General features: G+C 32.8%; 1 protein-coding gene across 1 annotated transcript in view; it reads right to left on the bottom strand.

The window, feature by feature from the left end:
* LOC111033119 (nephrin-like) overlaps window positions 1–26,649 on the bottom strand; it is a 160,390-nt gene that overhangs the window by 103,494 nt on the left and 30,247 nt on the right. Inside the window, 1 exon segment of the mRNA XM_022313716.1 lies at window positions 4,982–5,190. Coding sequence (XP_022169408.1) covers window positions 4,982–5,190 — 209 coding nt within the window.

Below are 26,649 nucleotides of genomic sequence, written 5' to 3'. Positions count from 1 at the left end.
ACTGTAATTTTCTACTACCTTTGTCGATATATGAGTTTTTACAGCCATGTTCAAGTACAATACAATCCTATGACATTGTCTGAAACGATGGTCCGTGCGGCGAGAGCATAACCGTGTAGGTACTTGATTAATTTATTGTTAATTCAAACTGTTTAAATTGTACAATATTGTTTGTACAGCACATACTACTGTGAATCTTTTTAATTCTGTACTGGAAAGAACCTGAACGACTGAAAACACATCTCTTCAAAAATTCCTCTCACTAAAGGTTCTTACACTATATTGATTATTGAAAGCTAATATTTTAAAGTAAAGGATTTGACATTTTTTTATTCTTTTTTTTTTTGATTTTAATGTAATATTTTATGGGTGCTTAAGGCAAATATTAATGTGCTGTAAGATCGGAAGACTCTCGTAATGAAGTTAACATTAATTGACAATTGACTCGATTTTGATGGAATTATTAGAAAATAAAATTAAGACAGACATATTTTATTTGTACTAAAGTATAACCGCTGTATTATATTTAAGTGAAAAGAAAAAAAAAGAATTGTTAATTCCACAGTGCTATTAACATTTTTAATTTAGAAAATACTGATAGTGCTGGTACTAACATTATGGGATCAAATATTAATATTTTCACTAATTCAGACTCGAAGACCTATACACTGATTTAAGTATCTAGTCACTGTAGATTTAATCTTTCTTGGATAACTACTAAATACATGACGAGTTTTGATGGGCTTGCATAGTGTTGGGTCACAATAGCCTTATATAGCATAATATTAAATTATCCATTTGAGTTGAACGATGTAGAAATTGCAGAATACAACTTGCGTCCAATTACCTTTGGTGGATTAGTTGTGCACCTGGCATTTTTGTAAGCTATATTTTTAGTAGTGGATACTAGCGTCTCAAATTATAATTATTGACATTCAAATAAATAATCATAAAGAATCGTATAGTTATTGAGTAAATAATTCCAAGAATTTCATAAATGTATGAAATAAAATATTATTTATTTAATCTGAGTGTTTAGTTGACATATTTTGGCAAAACATTTTTATAATACTCAATTTAATATGGCACATCGTATTACTTGAAACATTTTATAATCATATTATTACTATAACTTCAAATATAGTCGCAAATAAAATCTAAAGATTTTTTAATAAGTTATTCGTGTTTATTAATAATGTAATACGATACGATACTCCGTGTTACTCGTTTATTTGATAACTATTTCATAACAATGTCATAAAATCATGAAATCTGTAATTAATGTGCGTCCGAAATCCAGAGGTGCATTATCATACCTAGTAAAAAAATAATAATGTAAATATGTAATAACAAAATATTGGTGATCCGTGACACTACAAGTTTGTCTCCAAATAAATAGGAATACTATAATATAAACGACTCACTACACACTATGACGTATATTCGACAAAAGAAAATTATTTGTTTATGTCATGATATTAGTGTTGAATTCAAAACATTATCGTTCGTAATAACATCCCTTCGTATCAAACGCTGCGCAAAAGATTATAAAAGCAAAAACAAGTAGGAGCGAACAGGGTGGAGTATAGTATTAGGCGGCGATTACGCATTACGCAGGTATATTTATACTTATTTTACCTGCATCATAATATCGTCGGCGTCGGTCTACCTACTTAAAACATAGTTTTATTTTAGTTTGCGAGAGCATAAGTTGTACTGCGCGGAGTTATAAATCGTTGTACGTACGAGATTCATGATCGCACACGAGTTGAATACATTTTGATTTCCCGCCACGGCCCGCTCCAATACAGTTTGTTTTTGACACATGTACCTACGCGTATATGGTATTTCAGTGGCCCTCTCCACTGGCTCACTGGTGTGTTAAAGTCGTTTTCAAGAATTTTCCCATCTAGCGACATTGTTTGGCTGACGTTAGCAGGTTTTAACGAGATGTTTGAGAGTGAGTTTATTATTTATTTTTATAAAAGCGATTTTATATATATAATGTAGTCGCCTATATATATTATTATATAATAACGTGTTAAAACGAGATTTAAAGAACGAAAAAAATATCCAACGTGTGACGTAATTCGCCGACACCTGCCAATCAACCATAGATTAGACCTGTATACAATGACAAGCTTTAAGATGATGGTGACATTTCTATCATCTCTTTTTTGAAAGTTTTTAATAAACGCTAATACGATATGAAAATAATAAGTCATGGATTATTATTTTCGTTTTTTTTTTCACTCCCTCAAACATTTAAAATTCTTATTTCGTCCACTAAAAAATAAAATTAGACAATATTAAAATTCAATCATAAGATATGATAGCAGTTATGATATATATTGAAAAAAAATTATCTGTACCTTAAAATACACATTGAATTTAAACTTTTAATGAACACAAATAAGGAATATTTTGAGTGAGATTTAGCTTTCGGTTAAATGTTTTAAATTTGTTTTATTTTGAAATAAAAATAGGGAAAAAAATATAAGAATTATTTCATAAACTAATAGGAATTATGTGAATTCTACAAATGTTTCTTAGAATTTGTATAATATAGTTATCATTTAAATAAAGATAATACTATACATACAATAATAATAATCAAACGAATCGAATTATACATAACTCCATACAATTATTGCTTGTTATATATTAAAATAAAATCTTAGTTTATTTATAATTTCATATTTTGTGGGCCAGTTATTTATATAAAGGTAACATCCACTGAAAATATTCCGTTCTAAATTATGATTCTTTTTTATTTTCTATTGTATAATTAATTTTCTACCACTTACAGTTAAAAGTTAAAATATGTTAGGGTATGTTCTTAATAGCATTTGATAACAAATTAAACAACAAAACTTGTTATAAACATGAAAAAGTACATAGCATTAATTTACATACTTATCTATTGATTGATATATTTTATAATTTTAAGTTGGTCAATAACAGTGTTTTACACGAGTCTACGCAAAATATTCAAAATATATAACTACTGTTGGTAAAATATTTTAATATCAATAAAAGTATTTTAAAATATTAAAACACATACAATTCATATTAAGGACTCATTATAAACGTCGATGATTAGCGTTGAAAATTGAATGAAATCTGTGCCTGAAATTTGGACTTCAGAATAGGTATGTTAAAACATAATTTCATGAACTTAAATAGAATCACATGGCTGAATCACATAATTTAGTTACGACGGCGTGTTGTATAGGCAAATCAAGTACATTTATGAATTTATGATAAGAATATTTTAGTTTTTTAGTCATATTTTTATGATTTTATTTACTTACACTAAAACAGTAGAAAATAATAATTATAAATACAATAATACTTATGGCTTATGAGTGGCTATGTTTATTTATATGAATTGTGTCATGGTAAAGGTATCTTGTTCGTAAAGTAGAGATAGCATGATTTGTATCGTTACAACATAAAAATCGTTTTCTTGTTTACATAACATTTTGTAACGAATGCATATATTTAAATATTTTGATTTGAGTGAGTAGATATCTTAACAAGAAGCTGTATTTTTTTACTTTATTTCATAAACTTCTTGTCACAATAAATTGTATGGGAGAATTCGTTTTAAGTACTGCACCGTGCTGATTTTCTTTTGTGAAAACGTTAATTTTATGTCTAGTCAAAATGAGTATAAATATTGGTAAAACAATATTGTAATATAAGCGATTGTGGATGGGAGACAAATGTTTTGATCATAGATCTATATTTTAGATTTCATAGTAGAAAATCTAAATGTACATTTTAAGTATGGAAATTAGACTGGGTAATCAATTTTGTTAATCCACATTTTATTTAAAATATAAAGAACTAAGATAAGATTCTATATTAATATTGATTACGAATCATCGGATTACTTGCTTAGAAACTTAACTTTATTTTAATTTACAAATATATTTTATTTTTTATTTCTGTTGTTAAAAAATTTATTCTAGCAACAATATATCTTTATATTGTGTGAAGAAGAAATATGATTATGATTTTATAAAAAATAATATAAAAAATTGATTGAACACACATAAAAATGATTGTTTCTGACTGTTGGCTGACCATATTTTAACGGAAATGAAGTGAGAATTTATTACTCGCAGTTTTTTTTGTTTACTTCAAATAATAGTTAAACAAACATATCTTGATGACCGATGGACATTCCGAGAGCATTTAGAGAACATTTTTTATATAAATTATGGTCGTGAACAATAAATGTTATATTTTTAGGCACAACTACCTCAAACCTTACTTATTAATGGCGTGTAGTGTTAATAACACAGGGAACATATTAATTATTATAAGTTACTGTCTATAATTAATTGTTTGTTATTTGTTAGTCTTAATTTATTTTATTTATGTGGATATATATGTAGCTGTACAACTTTAAAACGTCACGATTAAAATTGCAATTGTATGTGATAAAAATATTGGCTTTTATTTTTCCCAACAAAACTGGTTAAAAAATAATCACAAAATGACAAACACTGAAATGAAAACTGAGTCTGTGTGACAGTAGACAGATATATCCTTTCTTCTCAAGTGAACCACGTTGGGCATAAAATTCTCTACGGTATTTTGTGAGTGTGTGTGTGTATATATACAAGTTAAATAATTTGATCACGTTTCTTAGGTTACACGTATGGTCACAAAACGTAATAAGAAGTCCTGTGCTGAAAAATTCATAAAAATGGAATTACATTGCGTTTACTTTGGCGTGTCTCATGCGATATTTTTTCTACGTACGACATTTTATTCAGAACACATGATCTCAAAACATAGATAAAAATATCAAATGTGTAACACGGCGTGAGTAGTATGTGGGATCGTGCACACTGTAAGTCCATTCTCCCAATGTCTGTACCCTGTGTTATATGTCTTGATGATTTGGACTTGACAAACGATCTCAGAAGAAAACCACAAAGAGGGATCTGATATATTAAGTACTTACCAATAACTGTTAGGTTCAGTCGGGAGTTCCTGGTCGGCGATTTCCGAAAGTCTACTCGACATCTGTAAATTCCGGCATCCATTTCCGATACGTTATCGATGGTTAACATAGCCGGTTCGGATAGCATTCGGAAGTGCGACCTGCCTTCCAACGACTCGTCCTTCCAATGCGACTTGTTTGGATCTGTAAACTTGTCTCGGATGTCCACGCTGTGAAATTAAAAATAAACACAATTAATCAGTAGAGCCAAAAGCAAGTATATTTAAACGTACAATCCTATGCAAAGTATGTGCACAAGCTGCACATACTTAAGATTAATTTATCTATCCCATAAAAATGGGAACTGGTTAACGTGGTAAACTGGTAGAATTATTGTACACAGATGAGGATGTCATACTTATATTAAAAATATACTTCAGGAAAATAATTGATAACATCATTAAATGTTGTCCTGACATGTATGAGATTCAAAGAAAAATGAATCGGAAGTATGGTTTGTCGATTATATTAAATAGACAAGAGAAATATTGTGATATATTTGTGGCCCAAAATCAATACCTAAAAATAATTTAATCTATTGAGAGAAAAATTGTAGTTTTGAGAAGAAAATAATATTAATTAGGCCGACACATTTTAAAAATACGAACGCATACATGTTTAAATAAATTATATTTAATTAGAAAACTATTATTCACAATCAAAACAATATGCGTTTGCATTGTGGAACTTGAGTATATTTAATATTAAAAATTTCATAAATGCAAAGTACATAATGTATAGTTTTAAAATAACCTTGGTGAATAGTATTTGATAATACACTTTTTATACGCATTTTCGAAAAAAAAATAATCCATATCATATTATATTATATGCATAAAAGTTTTAATTAAATCTCGTGGTGCAACATTTTCATCGGTTGGTTTATGAGATCCTAGATTTTTCTAAATAACAGAATAATTAATTTGGTATAAATAATAATAATTAAAAACACACGCATACACAGTTTATTTACTGGATGGGAAATAGTGTATTGAAACTGAATTCTATTTATTCACACTAATTAAGACATGAAAGAGAAAAACATTTTTTTCATGTTAATAATAAACAAGAGCTTATAATGCAAAGTTAGTAAGTACAAACTTTATGCATGTAAATTACGACATAATACCTATCTAATTATTGATTTTGTATCTGATTTTAATTATTTTAGTTAAGTCTATAATTTATTTCTCTTATATGGTTGGTTTCCAGAAAAATGTTATTCTAAAGAAATGTTTTCTATTTCTTGTAAGTAGTATTTTTTTAACCTATAACCAATTTTAATGTTTTTAACGAATAAGTGTAGACAATATTTATTTAATTACAATATTATATTATTTTTGTTGCTAAATGTTGTATTTTGTAAGCATACTGCCACCTCATGTGTTACCTTTTAATCTAAGCTTTCAGGACTAGAGTGTGTGGGGGATGGTCTATTAAAAACACCAAAGATCAAAAAAAAAATAAAGGTGGCCTTTGCACAAATTGACTAAAATTACCATATGTTTGCGATTATTTTTATAACTGATTATTTTTCGTTTAATTAATTGTTTGTGCAGAGATTATGCACCTATATTATTTTTATTATTAATGAAATTCTTATGGAAAGATTCAGCTCCACTTAATGTTTCTTTGTTATTCCTGCCCACAGATATGGATTGGAATTTGAATATTGGTTATAATGTAATATGATGCAAAAATATAATCAAATAAGTATACAGTGAAGCAGGTAGATGAACATATTTTTAATTTACTTTTGATTTCTCAGTTTCTTGACGAAATCGGCAAACCAAAAATAATATTTGAGACATTTAAGTGTCTCGCAATTATTATTTTTATAGTATCGTGGTAACGAATCAATACGTTATATTCGAAGAAACCAAGACTGTATCAAATTAAATGTATAACATACAACTTTATATTGAGAAAGAACAATTTAATTTGAGCTTTGATGCTGATCTTTCAAAGTTGACGTGAAATTCTTTAACTATAAGTTTCCAGTTCAGAATGTGAGAACAAATACACATTATACAATATCATTGAGTGGTAGGTACCCATAATATTTGCGTTTGTTTATTTTCTAAAAAACAGAATACTACTGCTACGTAAAAATATATTTTTTATTAATTTATATTTCATAGAGTTGAGTGAGTAAAATATGATTGTGCAATAGGAAATTTGAATATACACACGAATTTTTATCATTGAAGCTCAGTAATCTTTCGATATTAATTTTAAAAAAAATTAAAAAAATTGAATAAAACATATGCGTACAAACGCATAGTTTATTCCCGCTCAAATGAGTGGTTATTAATTCTTTAATATTTTTTTGTAGACGAATATAATGCACGGCATGGGATTTGAGCTTTACATGCAATGTAATTTTACACCAGAGTGCCAACACTGAGCCACCACAGTCTTATCAATTTCTATTAAACCTCTTTGCATTCCTGTTTGGGTCGATGTGCACGTTGTATGGCTGATGAGAAAATGCCACCGTGTCAAACTGTAAGCAAAATATGACAAAATATCCACGTTAGTTTTAATTAAATTTATTATTGTTGAACTAAGTAGTTTTAAGTACAATATTTCCTACTTAATACCTTTTTCGAGTATAAAAATAATTAAAAAATAATGAACCCAACAAATTGGAAAGCAGTTCCGAAATTCCCGAGGCAAGGTAAATTTATTACACAATATTATGAAAATATGCACTTTAAAAATGTGAAATTTAATTTAATAAAATTTTGTAACAAAATAAATTTCAGAGAAGCGTTTATTGTTCAAAATTACATAAGTGTAAGTAAATTTACATACACATTATGATATAAATGATTCGAAAAATTGCGTATAAAACTGTTTGTGCATTTTTCTTACGTTAAGGTTTGCGATAGTAACCTTATAAATATTTTTAAATAAGAAAAAAGATATTATTATACAAACCAAATTTCAAATATAATAAAAGTGGAAACTGCACACTCAGTCAGTTTTATGGTATTATACTTCAAAGATGAAAAACAAAATATTTTAGGTAAAACATTGAGCGCAAATATAACAAATATATTTTCAGGTTAATTATATGTGCTCCATATCATGTTTTAATACAAGCTTATAAACTTTTGTTGAATCATTTTATCATACTCTTAATATTAGATATAAATAAGTTTTGTGTTCCTATCTAGACGGTATAAGAACCAACATAATATATGTATATTTATTATATATTATAGAAGTTGTTAAAAATTAAACGAATTACAATAATTAAAATCATAAACTGAATAACAAATATTTGAGGAAAAATTGTTCCATGCATAATTATTATGCATTGTTTTTCTGTATAATAGAATGAAACATTTTTATGAAATTAATTTTGGATTGCTTGGCAGAGCTTATATCTTAATGTCATAACATTTTTTTATATATCAAATATCTCTTTTGTGCTGGAACCAAGGACAACTTACTGATTACTGTTTAAGGACCTGACCATAAGTTGTAAAATTGTGAAATAAACAAACAAACCTTTGCATTTTCTAATTATTTCACATGAAAAGCTTAAGCGTAATTTCTTCTTCTAAAAATGTGATAAAAAAACAAAACAAAAACAATTTTGTCTTGACACTTCAAATCTTTATATTTTAAAACGTGGCAGAGCCTGAAAAACTATGTACATCATGATTCATGACCTATATGGCATTGGACGGACATTAATCTGTCTGCTTCGCATCCCCAATGAGTTTAAAAAAAAAAAATTGAAATTTATGCGGTAAGTTGGTGGCTACAAATTACGAATATGTGCTTGAAAATTGTCACATGGTAATGGTTAGTAAATTCCTACAGTACGACGAAAAGTTAACAAGTTAAATTCAGGACTGCGACTCACGGTCGTTTGTCGAACGTCGGTCGAACGAAACACTACGCGTATCCAGCCCACATCACCAAAGTTCCCAGAGCATAGTTTTAGTTTTTACGGCGGGTTTGAAAGTACGCGAGAATCACCTCAAGTCACGGGAGTTGTTTAAAATATGTATACCGTCTCGAAATGACTTTTAGTCGTTTAAAACCGAAAGTGTGCACCTGCCCGCCGTGCAGTGTGTGTGTGTGTGTGTGTGTGTGTGTGTGTGTGTGTGTGTGTGTAGGGGTTGCGCAATGATATTATAATTACTTCAGACGACGACGCCATATACACTTTATACATACCTAATAGTATTATAATAACATAATAATTTATTATACCGTCGCACGCTGTGGTAGTAGTCGCGGTGCAGCGCACATACGGAGGTTCGATAACGAATCAGTGTTTGCTTAATAGTACAATAACAACGACGACGATAATCGTTCGTCTCGGGTGCCAAATATCGTCGCTCGCGTTACCGGTTCGGAACGAATCAAATTATAAGACCCGCCCCGGCCCCCGGTGGTCGTGGGGTCGGGGAGGCGGACGCGGGAAGACGCGTCTTCCGATAAATCTTTGCGGAACGATCGTCTCGAATCGGGGGGAAACACGGCTTTCGGGCGCAAAATGTGCGTGGGCACACAGTACGTGTGCGTAGACGTCGGCCGTGTGTGTGAGCGCATATCATTATCGTTGTTGCGTTTAATTTGAATTGCCGCCGCGGGACGGTTGCCAATGAGCGAAACCAATACAACAAGTGTTGGGCGTTATTGCCACTCGATGGATGTCCCTCGTCGTGTCACCCGCCACTGGCCCGCGATGCGAATATATGTGTAAAGTCGTTTCCCGCAAACGTTTTCTTGCCAAGAATCTCCGTCGTCTGCACCTCCCACTCGTCCCGACCCCGAGGTCCGCTAGACCGTACACACGCGCGTATTATACTGTGTTTAATAATATTGTATAATATAATATAAACCGTACGCACATATTACTTTATCGAACACGTTTGTTATAGTACGTCGGATTACTATATACGCTCACATCGATAAGACAATAATAACATATACGAGCATGCGTACATATTATTATTTTTAGCGGTAGTAGTGGTAGTAGCATTGCATGGCGAAAAGGAAAGAAACGAAATTATATACCACTCACGCCGCGCCGACGTGAGACGCTGATTGACACTGACCAGGCGAATATCTAAAAATCTAAAAATTTAAATTCTTCTCCAGAAAAAATAAATTTACAATTTTAGTTCATAAAGTTTATCACAGATATAATCCTGGAAACCACATTCCTAGTTCGATTTGTATTTTAAATCTATGGGTTCTAGGGCGTACATAAAGTATATTTACTATGTAAATAAATGTATTGTAATACGTAACGTTTAAAAATGTCGGAGTGGGGGCTAAAGCCCTTTAGCTCTCCTGGATCCACACCTGATACTTATAACGTGAGGCAAATTATTAAGCAACATTCAATTTCAACGATTTATCGACCATCACACATCTGCGTTACTAGGTTGCTCTCTGGGTGCATGTATGCATATAATATAGTTCCATGCGTTTCGTCCTAAGCTATAATGTGCTGACCAGAGTTATCCTGATAACCACGGTAAGACCCACGGCCCTCAATCATTTTTTTTCGGCCCCTCTTAGAAGACATATTATGTATTAAATGTATTTAAAAAAAAAAACACCAATCGGGCGGTGAGAGATTTTGACAGCCGGTTATTTTATCGCCGAACACTACTGATTATTAATCTGTATGTGATAACATGTTGTTTGTTATAAAAAAAATATGAACACCAATATTACTAGTTTTAAAGTCCCAGTGTTAATATGAATGTGCAAATTAGTCCGGAAACTACAAAAGGTTGAACCACCCTGATCTAGATAACTGTGGCTGATTAGTGATTACTAAAGCAAACAATATTGTTATTATTATTATTATTATGACATTATGATGTGATTACTCGGAAACAAGTGCGATATGTGACAATATTATATTGTAGCTAAATTTTTTCGCTGCGCATTTTATGGTCTTGTGTTTATTGCTGTCGTGTAACTATGTTTCTGCGAAAATTTGAAATTAAAACAAAGCTCTCGGTGCGTGAATGATGTTTCTGGGAATAGAAAAAATATATACAAAGCACTCGATGCGTTCTGTTTAACTTTATTTACACGGTCGGTTGAAAGGAACACTTGAATTATTTCTGTTATGTTTAAACCCGATAGTATTCACCAAATGTATTATAAATAGATCGTCTGTCAGAATCATTAGTCGTATCGCACTAGTATTATTCAATGAACACTATTGGTTTCAATTCGCGCTAGAAAACTCAAATCCTCAAATATAGAGATCTAACCTAGGCATCGTTATAATATGTTTTAATTGTTGTTGAACATCATTCATCAATCCAATTAGATAAGTAAAGCTACAACAATCAACGGAACAAAAGCATGCATTAAAACCTAATTGAGCTAAGTTTAATTAAATTTAGGTCAAACACGACTCGTACTTTCACAGCAAGATAACATATATTTTTTTAATATTGTATCACAGTAGAATAATTCTTAATTCAACATTGAATTAATAATAGCTGTTCATTGTTATATACAACTTCTAAAGTTTTTTATAATTGTACATATCATAATGCTTGAAAATAGTTGTTTTTTTATATAACTGTCAAGTCGTGTTGATTAAAAGAAACTTAAAAGAATGATTTCGTCTTCAAACGGAACAAAACCAAAAGCGTGTCACCAACTATTTTGCACAGTGTAATGATTTATTTTTCTACAAATTCGCATACATTTATATTTCATAGTTATTTGAGATATTTTCATTATTTTTTTACATTACATTATAGAATTCTGAAATTACAATATAATATGCGATAAAAATTTGCTTAGTTATTCGATTAAAGTTGTAGTTGTTTGACACGTCCCATTAACGAAAATCCAATAAGTTATTCGTGGAATTCTGTGGTCGACGTGATTTATAAGTATAATATTATGAAGATAATAAATTAGGTGCAATGTTATTACAACGAACGTGGGTGATGCCATCGTCTGACAATCGGGTTGTTGTAACATAGGTACTCATTATAATATTATGTTGAACATTTGAAATACAGCTAATTATATTAAACAGAACTCGTATTTTATATTCATGTTTGCCAAGTATTTACATAACCCACCAACGTTTTAGTCGATGAAACTCATAGCGTTTGGCCGACAGGGAAAAAAATCAAACGATTATGAAGTTCAGACTTCATGGCATAATCGTACAAAACGAGTTCACCAAACACAATATAACATAGTTTATACGTAGACAGACACTTGTGCTACCAGCTGAATTCTTAAACTAATGAGCTTCAGACAGAATAATGCGTTAATTTCTCCTCCGAGTATTGCTCGTCCTCTGTAATTCGAAATATTCATTAACTTGTCTAGACCTATCTATAATGTAGTCGATGAATAAAATTATTCCGACCAGAATTTCACCATCATACTCGGAAGTAATTTAACGGTACATTGTGCTTAATTATAATATAGAATATACGTTAAGCTCTAACTTCTTGGCCATTAATAGGACAACCATACCACGCTAGTAGTTAACAGATGCTAGATTCCGATGAATACAATTAGGCACAAGCATTCATCCGAACTAACATTGATTGGTTTCAATCACAAACAAAATATAACCTTAAAGAAACACGCGGAACACGAACCTGATGATCGATCTGCCATGATCGTCGCGATGTACCTGGACGTATAAATCTATTGTTAGGTGTATGGACTAAGAAAGAAATTCAGTCTCGTAACAGACATCGTATAACTATCGATGAGATTTTTTTTTAAAAACGAGCACTTCTCTAAGTGTATTCTAATACGATCCGGGAAAACTCGTGAGGCTATTGAAGCCCTCTCCTCCTAACCTACGCGCATGCGAGTGAGCATTTTCTATACAGTCGTTTACCTACGTTTACCTCGTTTTGGACGATCTCATGACCCCAAAATCGAGTAAAATCTGTAACCCAGTGAAGGCGTTGAGGGTTGTAATATGGTATGGATCGGGTGGTAGCACGTGACGTCGAGTATTTTACGACTTATCAAGAGAGATTCACAATCTTTCGATCGTGGTCGTATGTGTGTACATATGACTCGAGAAAAGTTTTGTCCGTTTTTCACCTCCTCCTACACTCACCGACACCCCCGCCAGTGTTCGTTAACGTGTTTTCTTTCTTGTTTCACCCGGACACACGCTCGTAAGTTATTACAATTTGTTTGGGATGAAACCGCACGTAATGACAACTACCATAAGTGCGGTTTTTTCCCTTCCCTTGGTTTTTGATTCACGTCGTTTTCTCTCTGTGACCTTATACTTTCGCTCTATTTGACGCTACACCTATAAAATATATACATATATATATATACCTATTACCTACCTACGTATAGAAATGTCCCAGCCTGTCGTCAGCTCTCTCTCTCTCTCTCTCTCTCTCTCTCTCTCTCTCTCTCACACCCCACACCCACACACACACACACACACACACTCACACGTGCGCGTAACGACTCGTATTAAAGGACAAATGTCCGAACGACGACGGTTGCGGTGGCGTTATAGTAAGCAAAACTTTTGTCCGCCCCTGCCTGTGCCCCGGGCGGCGGAAAACGATTCTCGCGGGCGACTCGCCCCCGTGCCGCGGGAAAAAATAAATTTTATATATATAATCTATATATATATATATCTCGTGGAAGAAAAAAAGTTGATTAATCTAGTCGCGGTGGGTGAGCGCGGTGTGGCCTCGCCCATCGCCTTTGTAATAATAATATAATAATATATATATAATAGAATAAAAGCCCAGTCCACGTACAATATTTTACGTGCCTCTCGCCACTGCCACCGTCACCACTGTATGTAATAATAATATATATATATATATACTCTCCCCGTTTCCGCACGCATAACCATCCCTTTCTCCGCTCTCCTTCGTCCCCTAAGCGAATCGTCCCCGGAGTCCCTTTTACCCGAAGCACGGATAATCTTCTTATTTGCGCTGGTTTATTATTATTGCCGTTTCTCGCGGGGTTAGTGTCTCACTCACCTCACCTCTCGCACTAGTCGTACCGGTGTCGGCGGTGGACTAACCAAGATAATATTCCGGACGTGTCATCTTTTACTCTTACTCCCCCGAACGGCGGACCGTGAGTATAATAAAAGGCAAATTTTATTTGCTTTTTTTCCCTTATGAAATCCATTTTATTCTTACTCTCCGTCATCGCCGTCACCATCTGCAACCGACAATCACCGATTCCATGATTAAACCTATGGATTTCGGAACTAATAAAAACACAAATCCCTCTGTATTTAATAACTAAATCACATTAATTCGCTTTCCGTTGACACACTTGTCAATATGTTTGATTTTTGGCCTATTTTTTTTTTCACGATATGATTTTAGAAAATACCACATACATTTTGGTTGATTGGATTACTACACCTGCTGCGTGTGCTTCACGTTCGATGATAGTTATCGAAAAATGATTGACAATATTTGCAATTTTAATATTTTCTCACAATGTAAACTAAGACAATTAATCAAAATACAATTATAGCTCGTTCAATACTATTTAATAATTTAGAACTATGATTTAAATGAGTGAAAAACAAAATAATAGCTTTTATGGTGTTTTTTGACCCAACTGAAATCAACGCAACTGATGGATCGCTGGAAAAGAACTGTTTTGGTTTTATAACTCCCATAATAATTTACAAAAGTCGTTTGCAAAGCCAGAGAAGTTTATATTATTTTAATCCAGAAGTAAGAGCCAGCAACATATTATGTATAAAATATGACCGTGGAACAACACGCACGTATATATATATACAACGTCAATAGAAGAGTTCTAAACGGCTAATGGTTTTCGTACGGGACGGTATAAGAGTGCGAATTAAAATATAATAGTATTTACAACTTTGGGAAGTACAATAATATATACTCGCCACAGCGTCTAGGTCCGTCGACACCTCCCGTGGATAGTGAGCCTCAGGGGGAGGGGGGGCGTAAGTATAATCGTTTGCGATAACAAACAAAAGTGAGACGGTGCACGAAGTGTGCGTGGTGGTTGGCCGTGGGGCTAAAAACACGTGGTAGTAAAAACGAAATGTTAAACGTTCTTTCGGGCAGTCGTAATGCGTTTCGCGCCGCCGAAAACGTATTCACGGGCCCCGTTGCACCCACCAATAGCCACACCACCAGCACATCGGTGTATGCAAATATTTGTGAGCTTATCTCCACTCGTTCGCCTCCCCGCACCCACACACTACTTCCTATTTCACAACAACGCCGCCACCGGTCTTTCGCCCGCAGAACGGGTCGTAATAATTCACAAACAGCCGACGACGCTATTTCATCGGCAGCACTGTATATATAGGTGCCCAGAATATATATATATACGCGTAGTCGCAGCATTACCGGCACGAAGAGAGAGTATAATATCACAAACACACCCACATACACACTCACATTTATACATATATACTGTGTACATTGTATATATATATATATTGTGACCGATGTTCGTATATAAATATATACGTGTGTAATACCTATACATAGGTACAGTCGGTGGTGCTGCGGCGGTAGTGGCGGAGACAGCCGGTGGAGGTTCGCAAAGGACTCGTGCGCAGATTTCGACGACTGTCTCTCTCTCTCTCTCTCTCTCACTCCATCTCTCTTGCCCACTCTTTCGTCATACAATATCATCCTCACCCTCGTGTTTGACGCATACGCCAACGTTCGTCGAGTATGAGTTTTTGCAGTGTGTACGGCGCAAGGCCCTCTCGAGCAGCTATACGACGACGGTAATTGTTTTTTACTCGCGTGTCTTGACTTGTCACGCCACCTCCACCAACACCGCCGTCGACCACGTATTGTTATTTACGACTGTCCCCACCCCCACGACGCCACTGACTCCCAACTACGTTCCTCTACACTCTGGAACCCAAAACTACCCCTCTCATAAACACCTCCGCAGTCTGATGATTACGTCGGCGGGGTTGGAGAGGGGCGAGAAATAGAGAGAGAGAGAGAGAGAGAGAGGGTAGTTGCGTGCTGAAAGTTTCTCGTGTGTCATGCGTGAGCACATCTCGGGACGGACAGAGAATAATTGCTCGGCAAAGTGATAAAACGTCATTTTATACATCCGAGAATATCTACATAGGAACTTCGAATTATTGTCAACGTCAAACTATATTATAACTATAACACAACATCAGCTATTATACACAGACGCATATTATTATCGTAAGCGATAATGATATATTATACGACGATAATGTCGGCTAATATTATATTTTCGACGTTCGTACATCCGATCGAATCACAACCATCATCCGTGGCATCTGGTATATTATAATAAAATAATAATGTATAATAATAAACCGAAACATCGTCATAAAATGTCAATTCGACTCATCGGCAAAGCACGCATAGCAGTATAATATCAAGATGTTATAGGTACAGTCTGACGAGCCACACATCAGTATTTACGATCGCTTGAGTTAATTTTATACATCGGACGTGGTTGATGGTTCCAGAAGTAAGATAATTTCAAGGCAGTTTAGAAGCAGTGTTTGAACGAGATAATACAGTATACATATAAGTAGAATCTCCTCAAATGGTTGGCCTCTAAAATTAATTTTTTCCATGCTTTATTTTCTTTGTACAAGACTAAAGAAATAATGAAACCCTTCAGATTTGTGAAAAGTAATACGTCTTTGAAGGTTTTATAATTGAGAGAAAATTAAAAATATCTCATAGTTATTTTTGTTTGAACGTAGAACAAAATTATTGAAAGTTTATGATGTACGGTAATGTAATATTACATTATAAAATATTTATAAAAAAACTGAAAAATCAGAAGACTAGGAAAATGATTTTCTCATAAATAAACACATAAAAAATGCCAATTTTACAATAAAATATTGTATCTTAATTTATCATATAACATTTATAATGTAACTACCTTCAATATACAGACACTAAGTATTTGAAAAAAAAGCTAAATGATTTCAATCGAGAGCGAACGTTCTAAAAAATGAGCACATTTTCTGAAGACAAAAGAAGGAAAAATGAAAATTATTTTTAAAAGTAAATAGGATTTTTATATTATATTTATGTACTTTCATTAGGTGTCAATCATCATCATATGATTAAGTATGAGTACCTATATTACAATAATATGTGTTGTTCTACGTCAGCGTGAAGGTAGGTAGGTATACCTATGACCAATCTCATTATGTAGAGTTATTTTATTTGTGTAAATTTATTGGTTACCGCCAGTAGTAAAAGGGCCATAAAAATAAAAATAACTTAGGGGGCCTATGGGAATTTTATCAATAGACTTCAAGCAACCTAGTTTACCCTCTGGATTAGGATTTGTGAACGCATTGGCGGTCGGCTGTATCCGATAGACTTTGCAGTATACTATCCTTGTCGTTCCCAGTATAAAGTCGCTGTAGGTTTGGTGCATTTCGAAAATCTAAAATGTATTTTTTTATCACAATACTTCATTTTGTGCGTGCGTCTTTGTCTTTATTTTCGTATTTGTTGTTTTATGCTTTCCACGTGACACACTCATACAACAGCGGGAGCGCGTGCGCACAACGAAAAACAATAAAAATGGTTTTGCCACGGTCGCATTCCATTTTGAGTAATCGATTGTGTAAGAGGAAAAGAATTGTGTATTAAACAAATAATTGAAATACCTTCGAGGGATATATAGTATTTTTTCACAAACTTGTCACGTCAATTTCTACATGCCCTTCACTTCAGGCGGCCAAAAGGAAATCGACGCACTAATATTATTGTACCTGCGTATCAGGTTACCAGAAAGAAAACATTTATTGTTTCACTTCAACCGTAACTCTGGGTAAAAAACAATATACCTTACGAAGAGTAATGTATATATGCCTATATTAAAGAATAAAGATACATGCATTTTTAAAACTCACTAAGAGTTCTTTGAACGTATCGTCACTATTGGTATTCTGCTGTGCAAATAATGTATAATAATAATAATAATATACATATTATTATGTTTTTTTTTTAAACTCGACATTTTGCTTATATATGGGTGTCGCATAGCACTTGTTCGCGATCGATTCAATAGTGCACTACAATCTTGTTGTAAGACATTTTAATTCGTTTTATTCCATTAAATTACGACCAACAGACACTCGAGGACATTGTTCTTGGATTTTCAAGTCTGACGTCGACTTTTAAACCAGCCTCATACTTTGGAGCAAAAAAAAAAAAATCGTAATACTATTTTATTTGTATAGCACAATGAAACCACCGACGTACTAAATGAAACAAAAGCGTTTCCCTTAAAGTGAAATAAAAGATCTCCCACCAAAACGCGTTACATTTCAAAAGCGATTTGTGCTGACATGATTAAAGTGGGGATACGGTAACCAAAAATAGAGTCTTTCTAAATCGTAGATCGATTTAGTCGCAACACTGTGATATCCGTTCGTTTTAAGTGTCGTGTTAACTCATTCCCGAGACAATCGCTAATTCGCTCGCTTACTACGAATTATTTCGGGTGACCGTGTAGATACTTTGATTTTATTTGTATTTACATTGACTGACGAGTGATGAGTGACTAATTTATAAGTTGATTTAAAAATACAAGCAATAACAGTTTCGGCGTATGTATATACAAAACTAAAAATAAAATTAAGCAAACATCGAAACAGGTGCCGAGGTGAAATCGATAATATTATCTCGTCATCATTAATTACAGAATTTTGAATATTCATCATAATATGACTTAAACCAGAGAAGTTGCTGTATTCGTCGCAGAGGGTGGAACTATTTTGAATTACGAATACGACACAACGAGTCTGGGTTTGGTTGTCACGTACTCACTTGTGTGTGTGTGTGTGTGTGTGTGTGTGTGTGTGTGTGTTTGATTTGTACAATAATTATTTTATACGTTCATCGTCTGCAGTTAGCAGGCCTCTTATCTTGGAGATTTGTACTGTACAGATAGGTACTACACACATTGTGATATTTCTGTTAAGATCGACGTGCATGTCTGATAAATCCACGACGTTAATACTACGAGGGATTATTCATATTATTACTAAACTGATTTGTTTCTCCGAAATAGTTTCGAAATCGTCATTTATTACATGCTACACGGCAATTGTGTAGTTGTAATATAGAAACTTGAGATGGAACGTCAAAATAAACTTAAAGCTAACTTTGACACTAGGAATTATGATGTCAATGGAAATTCAGGATTGTTATAATATTACGTAACCAATTCTCATTTATTTATAGCTGTGCAGACAGAAATAAAATAGGTGGGCGATTTATCAACGGTATTCTGTAAAAAACAAATTTCTCGACATATTTTGTAAAATTCGAATTAAATGTTATTCAATAAGCAATAAACATAGTATCGTAATATGCCAAATACAAGTTAATTGTTGTACTATATCAAAAAATAATCAGATTATTGAAGTACAACTAAAAAAAAACATTTTTCTGAAGTATTTTGTAACTTCTGACTCGGTGGATTTTAAGCGTAGACCAAAGTAAAATACAAATGCTCATTACTAAAGTAACCACTGATTGAGAGTTTATTAATATGAATAATTAACATGATGAAAATATAAGGTAAAAGGAAAATAAATTATTTAGTTTTAAAATACCTAAACAGGATTAACATGAATTTATTTTAAAAGATACAAATTTGAATTCCTCATATGCATTAAATTTATAACTATTTTTTGTTTAATTTCATCATTTTTTATCCGTAAAAAATATAAAAACGATACGAAAATTTTAGTTCTAAAATTTTTTATTAATATAAATATTAAGTGATTGATTGTCTATAATGATTCTAAAATATTTTTTTGATACCAGCCAGACATGTTTTAATGACGTAACATAATAATATATTTAATTGGTTGGAAACTACAATGCTATTTGACGATTTTTCCATTGTAAAGTATTTATACTTATTCATACTTTTAGTGAAAACTGACCTAGTCTATAAAATTATCTGTTTAATAGCTTACGTATTATTTACGATTATCCAAAGTGCATTAGTCATGCCCACTTTCAACGTTATTTTTCATTTTGAAAATTCAAATATACAATTAATTTTAATTTTGATAACAGCGATTGCAAATAAAATACATTTATCAAACTAGAATTATATTGTTTATCACGGAGCGATTTGATGTACTTCACAATATCGAAGAGAACTTGGTATATTATAAATAAATAAAAAATGAGCTCCGCGTCATAACACAAACACACACACACACACACACACGTCAAATTTAATATTATATTATATTATAACGGTATACGCTTAAAAATAAGAAAGTGGTAAAAAAAAAAATTGCTTTCCGGGAGATGGAATATATTATATTTTGTAAAGTTAAGCGTATACGGGTAACACAAGAACATTTCGAATTATAAGTGTCGACTTAAGCACAACAATGTTTTCCATCAACCGTAAATAGTTTAGTTACTTGCACATACTAATTACTAACTCCTCCGCAGTTCACTGAGCTAAATGTACGTATAACTCAACCAATAACGGTCGGGTGCTTATTGTTTACCGTAAACGTCGACTTACACGGGTCAACGGAAATAAGTCGCATGCGATGCCACTCGGTAGTCGGTCTCGTTCCGTAAGTATCACACATCATCAAAACACTTGGAAATGTTTCAATTGTTTTCCACTTTGAAATTCAATAAACATAATTTGTTCACGACGTTGGTACTGACAGGCGTTTAAGAAAATGTATTCTTCACTTCACTACTGTCATTTTTTTTTATTGTTACTCAACTTATAAATAACACCTGGTATATTCATATTTTTAAGCACAAAATGGAAAACTAAACTTTCAGAAAAATCAGGTTTTTTCTGTTTTCTTTACTATTAAAGTGACTCATTAATAAATGTAAAGTTTTATTTATCTAGGGGACATGGTAAATTTTTTTTTGATATTTGTTTGTATTTTTTTATTATTTTTGTTATGAGGATTTTAAAATTCACAAGACATTCGCAATTTTAAAATTCTCATATTATTTTGTGAAATAGAGGTATTATATAAGATAATATTCTTACCTTCAAATTGAATATTAGGTAAATTCACTGTGACATTAAAAAAAAACAGATAAGAACTGCTTTTTAGAACGTTCAACTGTAGTAATTTGTGGTTAAAATGTGGTATAATGCATAATTATATCTTAATCATCTTAATATATCCTCCGTTTATTTTCTCAGAGCTCAAATTGTGGATTTCATGATATTGACTTAGCCTCTCCGATTAAGTGTTTCTTCGTTATTTTTTAGTATTGGTTTTTCATTTAGCTGTTGAATTTTGACACATTTTATGTATATATTTTTCTGAATTATAAGTTTACAATAAATTATGATATTTAAATCAAATGTAATGATAAAAGAAAGACTGTCGACTTCGATCGGGTAACGTAAAAATAATCTCACAGTTGGTTAGGTTAGTGGTATTCACTATATTGCATTTGAACAAATTCTGAACCTTGAAATTTTCAAAGTAGAAATTATAACAATAAAGTCACTCGGAGGCATTAATAATATACTATTAAAACAGTTTTTAAACAAATTGAACATAGTGTAGTGACTAGTGACTGAGAATGTTGAACCTAACGCATCAACCAAAAAGGGTGTACCGGGTAATAATAATTATTACATAAATCAGGCCCAGTTCGACGTGATGTAACTACTTTTTTCGGGTTGGATCATGATATAAAACACGACTACAGAAAGTTCATCGTCAGATAGTTTTTACAGAGATTTTAGAAATTGTTTCTGAGACAGTATCTACCTACACAAACATTTGATAGACACTTGGAAGTAGTTCATACCAAAACTCACCAAACCAAAAGATTATACTATGTGAACGATGAACACTAAGCTGACAGTTTACATTTTTCCGGTCTTCATTAATAATTTAATTCAGTTATGTACTATGCATATTATTTATGCCATTCCAGATTGTTGATTAAATCCATTGATTTTCAAGCAACACAATGATCAGGTCGCGTTCAATAAACGGTTCAAAACGGAACTCAACTATAACAAGTCAGAATTTATTCAATATTTGTCGATGGTTATTAGTTGCTCTTACGCACAATTCAACGTCTGGAGAAACTATTATTAGATTTTTGAATTATGATGGAAACAATGAATTATTATATTATCAGCACTTATATCGCCAATTTTATATAATAAAAATTAATGATTTTTAAAAATATGTAATTTAAAAAATTTACTTTTTATCTGTTTTTTTGGCGTAGTAGTATTTTGCTATTTACTGAAAAACTACTCAAAAATTTCAAAAATTATATTTTTCTTGGTACACACATTATCTGACTTACGGAAAAGCTTTATGAAATATATTGGAAACAACCATTTCATTAGGAACTATAATTACAGAAAAAATAACGAAACTTTAAAAAAGCTCATGCTTACGTAACAATTCTTATGTCCAAAAACTGCCTTAGACGATTATATGCATAGCTCATAGTATTGATCACACAAAATACAATATTTTTTTCATTTTTTGATGGCATGAATTGAACTGTTACTAGTTGGTTTTTACTGCAGGGGAGGGTATAGTTGGTTTGGAACAAGTGTAAGCATGGAAAGTATGTATTTGTCACTAAGAACCCGGGTGGTCACCCATCCGGGAACTAGTGACACCGGCCGGTGCTGGCACTCAGAAAACATTTTGTGACAAAAGCCAAACACCACCTCACATGTCGCCACTGTTATATGCGTGCACTAAGTTGTGTCTTATAATTTATCTGTTCGTCTATCGTGATAATTCATTTTAGTGACGCGTAATAATACAATTTATGAGGAAAAACTCTAGGAATATTTGAGGAAATAATACAACGACGTGACGTATCGGCATCGTAGCATTCCGCAGTAAATCTATAGTAGACGAACCTGGATACGTCGAGTGTGGTGTAATAACCAACCACAAAGTATGCTTTCGTATGCCGTCATAATATTTTATCGATATTCGATTTCCAAAGTCACCAAATATGTTTATGTACTGTACTTAAGGAGAATGGCGATATTTAAAATCCTGCACCACGATCGTAAATATATTTATTATTACGATCGACGCTGTTTTTTTTACTAGATTCGAACGGATCGTTGGAAACATAAAACGATATTTACACGGTACATATTATAGTTGGAGGGTTATCTATCGCCAATCGTTTTTATGCTTAACAACCGTCCGACGCTATACAGCGTGTGTCTAAATATGATAATATTATACATTTTTTTGGTGCTATATTTATGTTTGTGTAATCTCCGATTCGAATAGAATTTTTTAGCAGGAAAGGATGCGATGTACCCTTTGGCCATGCAGCATATGTTATCAGGATCGGACTTTTATTTTTTTATTTATATTCATACATAACTAAATCATTAAACCAACTTATACCCATCAGGTTTTGATCAACAATTTTTACAGATAGAAGAAACTTCAGCATCTGTTATTATTGTATAAGTTTATTTACATATTTTATGGTATAATAATTCCAATTTGAATATACTCAGAATTGCAACTAAAATAATCAACTCAATGTAAATAATTTACACAGTAATTTCATAAAGCTCTCGTGGATATATGACTTGTTGAGTTAAATGTATTGAAGACTTACGTTGAAAAAAAAACTGTGTTTATATAAATGTGTAAACTAGCCCGTCGACTACAAAAGGTCGGACTACCCAGATGTACGTTAAGGGGAAAAATGGCACGCACTACACTCTATCTCGTACAGTCGATATTGTCAACTTTTTTCAAGCGAATATTATGTTATATTATGTAAACCGTACTATAAATCGATTTTTTGCTATCTCGCGAATAAATTATTATAGTGACGTGTGTCCGTGTAATTGGGAGATAAAATCGCTTGCCCTTTCACTATTAAGTATACAGAGTCTACTGTTAAGAGTGTGTCGAAATTGTACTGGTGTCCATTAACATAGGTTTTACCGTGTGTAATATGATAATGCGCATAATGAATACATCTATAAATATATAATGTACACAGTTGAATTGAACGACCGCTGCTAATGACCGTTCGGTGTATATTTCGCCGAGCACAATCCCTCCACCACGGCCTTTGAATACGACCAGTTGAAATCGGGTGTATTTGTTTGCAGACGTCGAAAATGCGGGAGGCCGTTTTCGATCGAACATTGTTTTTCGATTTCTTCGACAATAGCTACCACCTACCCCCGTGTCGCCGACTATCAACCCCACCCCCGGAGCATAATATAATATAATTATTATTCGGCCGATTGCTGTTATACGAGCCACGTCACGGCCCACGTACACCATAATAATATACGTGATATACGTGAAACATACGCGTGCATACACAATCACGGACATAATAAAACGATCGTATTTTTCCATGTCAGCGTCCGCGTTCATTTTTCCGAGGTTCAGTTAATTATTAATCGCACCGGACAACAAACGGGAAAATTACAGATGAAACAGCGGTATACGTTTTGATGTTATTGAAGGGTGAACGCAAAATATTTTTTTTAAACAAAAATGTAAACGGAGGGAGAAGTTTACAAAAAAAAATTTAACAACGATATACGTCTAGCAAACTGAACCTAAATTATAGCAGTGATTTTTTCAATACTTTTGTAGATATTTTTATAAAACCTATCATTAAATATCTCCGATGATCAAAGAAAAAAAGAAAATAACATTTACTGTGTTCTCATAGTGGTGAAGAAACAAACCATTAATTCGATTAATAAATGGTTTTATGTTAGTGAAAAGTTCATTTGCATGCGTGGAGGTAAGATAGGACTTTGTGAAGCAACAAAACTAATGGCACAGCAGTGTTGAACTGTACGATAAGCTGAACGCCAAATGGCATATTAGGTAGGTATAACAATTATTAAATAATTTATACGAGTACACTGTCCACAAAATTGTTGAATCCAAATCAGCATTGCACGTCATGATTAAGAACAGTATTGTTTGATGTATCGTTATTATAATATTATTATAATAAACATAGTTAAAGATATTTACGGTAAGAAAATCGAAATTACGCATTGTTAATACCATATTTCTAAGACATTACGATCCGAGCACATTTGACCGGACAATTTTAAACGATTGTTCTAGAACCCAGTTTTTTAATCCATTTTATTCCGCAATGTGTCTCGATTTTGGTGGAACAATTGCGATATTCAAGCAGGTATCCTAGCTGATCGATTTCGTGATCAAATCGAGTCTATAAAATCTATTGTCTTTCATTAATTTTCATTATTTTTGTCCGACATGTTCAACGCATTGATATTTATTTTCGTCGCAATACCTATGTTTTAAAATATTAGCTGTACCAGTTGCTATTGAGTTTAGGCTCAACATCATGTATTAATGAGCGTCCTTTGGTCTATAATTATTATACAATTTATAAAATATATCTTTTTTTCTATGGAATAATTTGTAGCTAAGTTTGTAAACCAGGACGTCTCATTAACCTATCCAAATTCCTAGTGAAAAAAAAACAGATTGATCACCAATCTTGGACAACCTTTAAAATTAAAACTACTGAGCCGCTATAACAGGATTTTATCATATTTTTTTTCACTTTATCATTGTGTTACAAAGTGCGTCGCTGAGTTTCATTCTGACTTCCGAAATTGTATCAGATATCAATGCAATACTGGACAAATATTTATGGTTGAACAAGGTAAATAATATTCGTTTAGTGCTCGACTGTTAATCACTTATACCTATATACGCACACATAATAATATACTAACGTCCTTAAAATGTCCCACACACAACCCTTGAAAACGTTAAGGTCAGGTAAATAAAACAAAACAGTCAGAGACTTGAACACGAACGAGAAAAATAAAAGACATATTGTCGTCGCCGCGTCTATCTAAATACCGCAGCAGGCAGGTACCCATTTTATACGGATATTTTATATATTATTTTATGTTATAACAATTACGGTTCAACTAAATTGAGGTCATAAGCGTCTGACGTGTTACATATAGTTGTTGATAATATTCTACACACGCATTAGTGCATATTTACACACGATTGCCCGACATCATAAAATTGTGTACTTTATGGGCCTATCATGCAATATAAATCATCTGTTTGTAAATTATATTAAATTCCCTTAACATTCGACGGCCAATTCGACGAAGCGCAGGCGCTCGGCCGGGGGATGTTTTCTGACTATTAATTCTTTCTTTCCGGACGGTCCCTCGAGACATATTAACCCTTTCTCCGAATTAGCTTTAATCATTTTCCCTCCGTAAACGAGAGATACATCGATTGCTCGGTCGGCCCCGCAAAACGTTTCCGCTACCGTTTATTACCCGCTCCCTGTCGAACGGCAGTTAACCAGTACCGCATGCTATGGCGTGTATAATATATACGTACATTATACATATATATATATATATATACATTGTCCCGATCCAGTAGACTTTTTTAGTCTCTTAAATCACTCGGCAAACGATATTTTTTTTCGCTCCCGGACGCATGCGAAACGCTTTTTTGGTCACCGAAACCCAGACCGGAAATTTATTGCTACCGAGAAAAACGAGTTATTGTTTAATAGTCGTATATCATGAACAACTTTTAA

This window comes from Myzus persicae, unplaced genomic scaffold (genome assembly GCF_001856785.1).
Source record: "Myzus persicae strain clone G006 unplaced genomic scaffold, MPER_G0061.0, whole genome shotgun sequence".
Classification (NCBI taxonomy): Eukaryota; Metazoa; Arthropoda; class Insecta; order Hemiptera; family Aphididae; genus Myzus; species Myzus persicae.
This window is presented reverse-complemented; position numbering and strand designations above follow the sequence as displayed.